This window comes from Ruditapes philippinarum, unplaced genomic scaffold (assembly GCF_026571515.1).
Source record: "Ruditapes philippinarum isolate M1 unplaced genomic scaffold, ASM2657151v2 ctg6790_1_1_1_1, whole genome shotgun sequence".
NCBI lineage: Eukaryota > Metazoa > Mollusca > Bivalvia > Venerida > Veneridae > Ruditapes > Ruditapes philippinarum.
This window is the reverse complement of record NW_026852045.1, coordinates 4796-13914: the sequence shown is the minus strand read 5'-3', so window position 1 is coordinate 13914 and position 9119 is coordinate 4796. Positions and strand designations below refer to the sequence as shown.

At 34.7% G+C, this 9119-nt stretch overlaps 1 protein-coding gene across 1 annotated transcript; it reads right to left on the bottom strand.

Moving 5' to 3' along the window:
• On the bottom strand, positions 1 to 7900 carry LOC132747955 (1-aminocyclopropane-1-carboxylate synthase-like protein 1). The gene is made up of 5 exons (XM_060737491.1): positions 7793 to 7900; positions 3371 to 3491; positions 1776 to 1844; positions 850 to 1001; positions 1 to 307 (listed from the first exon to the last, which is right to left on the bottom strand). The coding sequence occupies exons 2-4, from the start codon at positions 3411 to 3413 to the stop codon at positions 862 to 864; spliced, it is 252 nt and encodes an 83-aa protein (XP_060593474.1). The 5' UTR covers positions 3414 to 3491; positions 7793 to 7900; the 3' UTR covers positions 1 to 307; positions 850 to 861.
• Positions 7901 to 9119: the final 1219 nt, after the last annotated feature.

Below are 9119 nucleotides of genomic sequence, written 5' to 3'. Positions count from 1 at the left end.
CAGCGAGTATTTTATTTCTCATTTAATTATTTAATGAAATATACAAACATCATAAACAGCAAATGTTTAAAAATCAAGTTTCTCTTTGCTAAAAAAATCAAATTTTGACAGTTATCTAAATATACTAAATCAACAAGCTACCATTCAGTTAATCAAACATTTTCATTTATTCATTATAGTTTGTTCACAAAGCTAATAATTATCACAGAAATTAAAGAATAAAAGGAATGAAAAGAGAAAAATTGTTTAATAGTCATTTAGGAGATGTATCCTGCTGTCCACAGATCTGTAACTTGTTTATGTCACACTGAAATGTAAAAATAAGAAAGAAGTCATCAAAACGGATACTGAATTATTTTATGAAGTTTCAGTCTGGGTATAATGGAATACTAAGAAATAATGTCAGCCTTAAAAGTATGGAGTAACTTGTTTCAGTTTTGATGGAATGGAGCAGCTTTTTTTCCAGTTTTGACGGAATGGAATACTTTTTTTCAACCTTGAGACAATGCTGGAATACTTTTCAACCTTGAGTACAATGTTCTATGTTTCAGCTTTAATATAATGGTGTACTTTGTTTCAGCCTTGAAGGAATGTAGCTATGTTTCAACCTTGATGAAATTGAGTTTTAACCTTAAGAGAATGGAGCACTAAGTTTCAACCTTTAGTGAATGCAGTACTAAGTTTAAACCTCGAAGGAATGATATATTATAACCTTGTTTCTTTTATAAGCAGTTAAGCAATGATATACCCTTTGTATATGATCTAATATCCATTACATATAGGCAAACATAAGACCTTTTAAATATATGATGTACTTTGATTTTCAATTAAACTTATACCACCGCTTACCTTTAAAGAACGTCATGACTTCTTGGTAGCATCTATGTATTCTTTTGCTAAATCGGGATTCTCCTGTACCCATTTATCTGCTGTGTTTTTCTCCAACCAATCAGAGTTTGAAATCTGGTTCTTTAATGTGGACAACAAATCATCTAAGTTGCCTGAATTAGTGCAAGAAAAAAAGTTTTGAAAAGATATATATTTTTCATGGTGAATGTTTATTGATTTTTTTAATCGAGCGGCTTAAGCTTGAAATCTTTAAAATTGGGCGTTATGGCCTGTTAAAAGTCCCTTTAATATAATTAAAATATTCTTCTATCAAAATTAACTTATGCCCCTTGTGGCTGAGGTGTTGCCTTTTATGGTTGTGGCATAAAAACTGCAGCCACTGTTTATCCCTATGTGATGGTAAGAAGCAACGAAATGAGTTCGAATGAATCTATGCATCTTTTTTGCTCTGGCAGGCGAGATGGTTTTGACCTGGTTTTGCTTTGAAGTTTGTAACACCCGAGGTTAGCCAAAATCATCTTTCCTGTTTCTGAACTATACTGTGTTAATGAGCCACAAAACTAAACAAACAAATAAATTTATCTTCAAGTAAACAAAAACAATTGCATTCTTTTTTGGTCAAAACATTTGCTGTATATCATTAAACAGGGACTTATGATGACTTTGTAAAGCAAATAAATGATAGTACTTTGTAGGTATATCCACGTAAACTGTAAATTAAAGTCAATTTGAAAGCACTACTTACCAACAAAGTTTATTACATAAGATATATAATTCTGTTGTTGTAATCTTAATCATCTTGCCAACACAATTTAGAATATACATTATCAATTGTTTTTGTTTGTTTACATCTACAATTACAAAAAACATGTAACAGCTAGTTAGAAGAGTGGCAATAATAGTAGTTTGTGTTCATTAAAACATACCAGCTTTTGGAAGATTTGACTTTGCTCCATCACCGCTGCATTCCTGTATCTCAATTTTCGAATCACCTTCTGAAATAAAAATTTACACAAGTTAAACCAATGTCTATTAAAATATAACATGGAAAAATATGCATAACACAAATAATGAAGAGTTTCAAATCTCCAGGTGTCAGAAGACAAACTCTTTAAAACTATAAATGTTGCATGAAAAATATTTTAATTTTCAGATATGTAATAAAATAATAATTCATTTGACATATCAAATACAAGCATCCCCCTCCAAACACTATGGCCTGTTGAATTATTTTCTAGCAAAAACAGCAGTGCTGTCATTGATTCAAAGCAAAGTAATATATATCCAAGGACAAATATCGATGCCACAGCAATATTGAATATATCAATAATTACATTTAATTATTCCTCTGTAAATCACTTTCATACCTGTTTACATGATTTCAGTAAAATAGTCATGTACTATTCATACAATTCAGATGTGTCGCGTTTATAAATGCCCACTACATCATTTTTTCTAATTTCTTTTTTCATCACTGCGTAACACCAGCATGTTTTAAACAGGGACACCTGCATTTGTTTATGTTTCAGGCAGTATTTCTAGGCACCTAACTAATAGCCAAAATCATCTTTTTTTCTTCAAATTTATATTAATTATTGATCGACAGAAACTAACATGTATGTACAATATGATTTCTAGTATTGATGATAGCTCTCAAATAAGGGACATATAGAGTAAAATATCTGCCAGTATTGGCTTAAGATGAATATAGGTCACTAAATATTTCTTAATTGGAGTCCCAAAATAAATGAGACACCATCATTTATATAAAAAGAAATACTAGCATTTAACACCCTTGCATGTGTTTTAAATTGTGTATGGGGAAATCATCAAAAAGTTCCATTTTATAAATGCAGATGTCTTCAGCTATCAACTAGACTTTGCATGTTCTAAAGTCTGAAAATTTGTGACAAAAATATGTAGACACTTATAAGCACTCAAAGTACAGTTGTTAAAAAAAGCTTTATGTCGGACCTTTATTTTTCAAAAATAGCAGAGACATAGATAACAGAGATAAGCAATTCCTATATACTCCATTGAAATAGCACTCATGCTTATCAAAAAGTGAAAAAAATAGGAATTTTGTAGCAAATAAAACTTAATGTTTTTAATATTATATACCATTTGAAAGGTAAATCTTTTATCTATTGCTGCATGTTAAAATATTTGTAACTTTCCATGCCCTTCACTTAGAAAAACATAGCAGAACATACCCACTGAGCCAGTTTTTTGTCATATGAATAGTTTTGTAACAAAAAATAATAAGTAGTTCTCTTTATAAATTGATGTATCATTTATTTAAATGGGAACTGTAAATATTTTTAACTGCAGCCATAGACAAATGCATATAGCTTTCAGAAAATGTATTATTTTACTGATTTTGACATCTGGTTGATAAGTTTTACTTGCTACAACTTTTAAGTTTAGCAAGCACGCATGATATTTTAACTGGCTAGGAAGTTGCCTATAGATCTCTGTTATCTATGTCTCTGAAAATAGTAAAAAAACAATAACAACTAACCTTCAGTCCCAATCTTTACTTCATTATCTTTCTTTTCTGCCATACTTTTGAGTATTGTTGTTTCCCTTCTATTCTGATCTTATTAATATTTTATTATTACTTCAAGGCATAAATGATGGATCTGAAAACACAAAAATATCTTTCCTACATGTATTTATCCCTGTTTGTCATACTGCTTGTTCTAGTTTTCTTGAAAATTGTCCAGGGCAGAGTTGGCATTAAAGTGGGAATTGGAGTTACTTCCTTAGACAGTGGGGAATACAGGGAATTCCTTGGAAATACAGGGATTCCCAATAGATAATGGGAAATAGTTAACCTTGATATCTGTGTTGTGGAATGATGAAGCAGTTGGAAGCAATGTCTGTCTCTATTAAGTTTAATATCTGAATCCAATACTAAGTTTGCAAATCTGGGAAATCCAAGCCAACTCTGGCCTAGGGTCTTATTCATGTTTGAGCCTTAATTTTTTGCCTGTGGAGGTTTTTATTTTTTTTAATACTGTCTGACTTTAACAGTTTAACCCATTACTGCATGAGCATTTTGTGAAAAATTGCTATAAAACTATAAAAACTTCTTCAATACTAATCAAATGTTGACTGGACCATGGCCTTTGTAACAACATGCTCAGTCTTAAATTTCATGTTACCATGGCAATGAAGGGACATCTCAAAATTGTCAAAAATCACTATTTTGCATTCATTTTTTCCAACAAAATTGATTTCAAAGTGCTGCAACGTCTCAATGGATTCAGATTGAGTCAAAGGCTTTTCAGCGTTGGTTACACGTTACCTTATGATCGGCCTTGGGTCATTTTTGGCCTCTCGCATGTCCAAAATTTTCTAGGCGTTGAGGGGGACTGCCGCCCCCCTTCAAACCCCCCAAACAGAAGGGGAAACATCCCCTTTCTGGCAACCCCCTTTTGGATGGGGGGGGGGGGGCAGCGCCAAAAAAGTGCTCACTTTTTTTATCAACATTTCTCAAACGAAAACATGTTTGGGGCCCAAACACGACATTTTTTTCACAATTTAAGACTAAAGTAGGGGGGGGGGGGGGGGTTGAAAGTGCGTTGTTTCGCGTATATATCAGGTAAAGGGTTCAACCTCTGGATGAGCTATATCTGGGACATAAGATTATGTCCCAGGCTATATGTAGGCCTACATATACATGTAGGTGCCCCCATTATAAGTAGGATTTCCAATGGTTGCCAAGACGTGAGGCAATGTGACGATTTTCTTGTTCACATTTCTTCAAATCATTAGTGCCACGGTCTTTGAAATATCTGGAAGATCCTGGTGCCACTCTTTATTTAGTGTTTCAGATTTATTTGGGATTTACAGGCCCGTCGTCACGATTTTGTGATTGGTGCGGCCAATTTGGTTGGTTTGAGCCAGAATGTAGGGGGGTACGGGGGCATGCTCCCCCGGAAAAATTTTTATTCTAGGATGCTCTCAGGGGCGTTTTCCCGTATATTTGGCACAGTTTACAGCCTGCCACTAGTACATGTTATAGTAATATATGTCAACGATTTTTTACATTTTTAAGTGCGCCGTAAGTTTTAAGGGTGAAATTTAAGGTTCGCATAACGGACGGACAGGTGTACATTAAAGATGAATACATGTAATTGATATTTGGCAAATGAAAAATAAACAATAACTGATGTTATAATTCTTTAAATGCATTTTTATCTGATAATTATAAATAAACAAATACAAGAGATATTACAGTACGTGGGTTATTGTTTAACATAAATCACACAATGGTATAGGCTTAAATAACAATCCATGACATGATGGAAGAATAGTACATTACGAGTCACTAATAACCACTTTTTGTTTAGCAGTAACTTGTATTTTTTACACAACACAGAGTCTCATTTTATGTAAATTTTCCAAAAACACATCGCCGTCGTTCTCTGGTGGCAATGAACTCATCGGCAAAAACACGTTAGTTAAATGAATCTGGCCTGTACTTATGAATATGTAACACCATTACAGGCTTCGCGAAAGTTGCCGGACCGTCGGACATGTCCGGCAAAAATCAGGCCGGTCCGATATTTTTTTCGGAGTTCCGGACCTTATGTCCGGTACGAATACCGGGATATATCCAAGACTGACCAAGACCGAGTTTTCTCCCTTTAATAAAAAAAATGTAAAACGAGTTTTGATTCGCCGTTTCATTATAAGTGTCCAATCAAATTCTAGATACATACGACTGTCAATAACCAAAATGTCGGTGTTACTACATTATTACGCTGGCGCTACGCCCGGCAAAAATCGTAAACTATCCAATGAAGAAAAAAAAGCGAAACAAAAGGAATACGAGTCCAGGCGCCCGCCGAGAAAATTTGTGGGTAAATGGACAAATGGCCGCTTTGATCATGAATGTTTTGATTTCCAGACAGAGTCCATCAATCTGGATAAACTAATGTTTTATTTAAGGGAATAAAATTGTGTTGCAAATCTTTAAAAGTTGTTTTGTCTTTAAAAAAAACACAAAGGTATTGCCATTACCGCGAGTTAAATGATGACATACTGTTTTCAAAATGGCCGACACACGGTCTACATCTGACAAATTAAAACTTACTTTGATTGAATATATTGTTGTTTCCTTGTGTCATATAGCAGAAAAATGACTAAATGATACAGTTTATGAAAGTTTTTGTCGTGTAAGATTATTGTTTGTCTTCTTTACTGTTTTAAAGTGTTAAGTATCGTGAACTAAGAGGAGCACAGTATACCATATACATATATTTGGGAAAAAAAATTCGGTCAGACAAAAGTTCTTTCGGTCAGACAAGAATTGAAAGTTTGTCTGACCGAATGTCAGGCAAATTTTTCAGCAGTTTCGCGAAGCCTGCCATTAAGATTGTTCAAACGTACTTGAGACATGACATTGTCGATCTCAGGTATGTCTTTCTTCTTCTGAGCGCCAAGAATGTCCTTTCACTTGTAGCATTAGTAGCAGGCATTTCTAACAAAATCTTAAACAACACAAGGACCTCAAAGAACAGTGCTCGTTCTAGCACTGACTGAACTGACACAAATTTCAAAACGTCAGGTAGAGTAACAGTACTATTTTCTGATTTGTCAAAATGTGAACGTAGCAGCTAAAGCTGCACCTCTAAGATATCTCGGTTAATGTCGTTACCATAGGCATTTCAAACAAAACCAAGTTCTCTAGTGTACTCGGTCGTCAAAGGTTGTGTGACCTTAATACGTAAATCCTCCACGTTCTGAAGTACGGGATATCCCGGTTGGTCAAATCTCTATTTAACACTGGCCATGGCAAGATCGATTGCTTCAAAGTACTTATAGGCCAGAACACGGTTGCCGTATACAATCAATAAAATGTTATCAAGTTCTCGGAGAATTCAGACATACTATTTTAAGATATTCATAATGCATATTGCAAATCTCATGCACTGTTTTTTTTTTTGTTATATCATAATATATGTAACATTGATGAAATAATGTACGTTTTGGAAACGAAAATGATATTGGTTGATTTGGTTCCGATGGAATTGTGTCACACATCATGATAGTTTGCTATCTTAAGCTATTCATATTTAGATACTTGTATGTGAACAGAAGTAAATTTTTAAGGATTGTGATGTTATATTTTTTTTTTTTTTTTAATGCGTTTATTTAAGGTCGCTGCCGGAAAGCCCATATGGGCGACCGTACACTCAAGTCGGGCCATCCTAGAGCGTCCCGCCGAGATTTTTTCGTCGATTTTTTTCCAGCTTTATTGGTGGAGGAAGACCCCAGGTGCCCTTCCGGGCATTATTTCAGGCACGAGCGGGCACCTGGTTAGAACCACCGACCTTCCGTAAGCCAGCTGGATGGCTTCCTCACATGAAAGATTTCGACCCGAGTGAGGATCGAACCTACAGCGGTGAGAGACCTGTGATCTCAAGTCAGCGACCTTAACCACTCGGCCACGGAGGCCCCCATGTTATATTTTAAATAAACATATGATATATATATACTGTGAACTGTCCGAAGCCACGTCGATGTTAATTAATGCCAATTAAGATAACTTCACACTTTACTTAGTAGGACCCCTACATATACCTGGTCAATTAACAGTGTCCAGTTGTTTCTTCACGTCATGTTTGTATATTAACGCGCATTGCATAAGAGGCCAGTCAAGTGTCAAATTGATTATCAGCGATGTGTGTTTTTTTTTTGTTGTTTTTTTTTTACTCATTTTTGGCCAAAATATTGGTCCGGCCTCGGCCGGACCGGCCGGACCATCGACGACGGCCTTGATTTAGACATAGGCTATGTTCATTATTCGACAACAAAACGAATATCTATTTTTTAACTCTAGTTCACAGCTTTGAAATTCTAACGGCCTGTCTCATTGAAAAAAGAAAGATTAAATAATTAAACCAAATTAAAGCCAATATATACTGGTTACCTGGAATTGACGTGTTGCTTTGAAAATTCTGTTGACTCACACAACATTAGTACAAATGGCAAAATTACACAAAAGGGAGTTAACTCAGTTTTGACGGTAAAAGTAAAAAGTTACATTTTTACTCTGCGGCATTTTTTTTATTTTATATGGTCCCATTTTAACAGTCGGTGAGATGAAAGTGAAAGATTCCGTTTGTAAGCCTAAATGGTAGCATTTAAATATGGAAAACAGTCCTCTTTTAGTAGTACATAATCATAATAAAAGTGATTTTTGAGTATGAAAAGTATTTAGATATTTTGCCTTGTAATTATTTAACACAATTAGGGTTGTCTTTACATTCTGTAAACATTCAAACAGGTCGACACAGTACCCAAAGAATCGAGAGTAATCAATGTTATTGTATATACTGTGGTTGAATGACATTATTTATCATGTTAAACCAAGCATGTTTTAATTTATAGAACTATTAAAAAATGATAAAAGAAAAATTCTCATAAATTTTGCTATTTGTATTAAACGTGCTATGACTTTAAGAACATCTGCTACACACGTTTAAGTCCATCATCTTAGAAAAGAAATTTGATGAATATTGTATGTTTAAAATATCTTGTATTAACCCTTTCCCTCATGAGCATATTGTGAAAAATGGCCATTTTTCTGGCGATGAGTATCTGTTTTGTAAATACAAATGTATGTTACGATAATGTACCTTTGGTACAAATCTAATTAAATATATGTTCTGTTCTGTTCTGCTAGATCATACGTCGATCACGGCGTGAACCAGCTTCACAAACGTGTAACAAATATATATATACACTGTCAAAGTGTCTTCCAAACTCCTCACAGCGGTTACGACATGCTTTGCTACACTGATCAGGGGAAGTAACCGCTGCGAGGAGTTTGCTTGCCTTCATGTTAACAGCAAGAAAAATAGCAAGAAAAAATAGAGCTCATAAATCATCTAAGAAAAACTATAATGGATAATGTTCCTAACCGTCAGCTGAAATGTGATTTAAGATTGCTTTGTGTTAAAATATCACGATATACATGTATCACATTGACTTCAACAGACCATCATTGAACAAATATGGCGGTTATTTCAAAGTACTTGCCAAGTTGCAAGTATGCCTCTAACATTAGAGACATCATGACATCATCAGATTGGGCACGTGACTGTGCCTACGTCACAAGATCGGAAGTGTTATTGACGCCAATACGTTGAATATTGCTGTAGCCGGTGCTACGGGCGCGAGAGATGTTGCATCTATCATTACCTTCCATCAACAGACTAAATCAAACCGAGACTGCAGTTTTCATCGTTAATTCT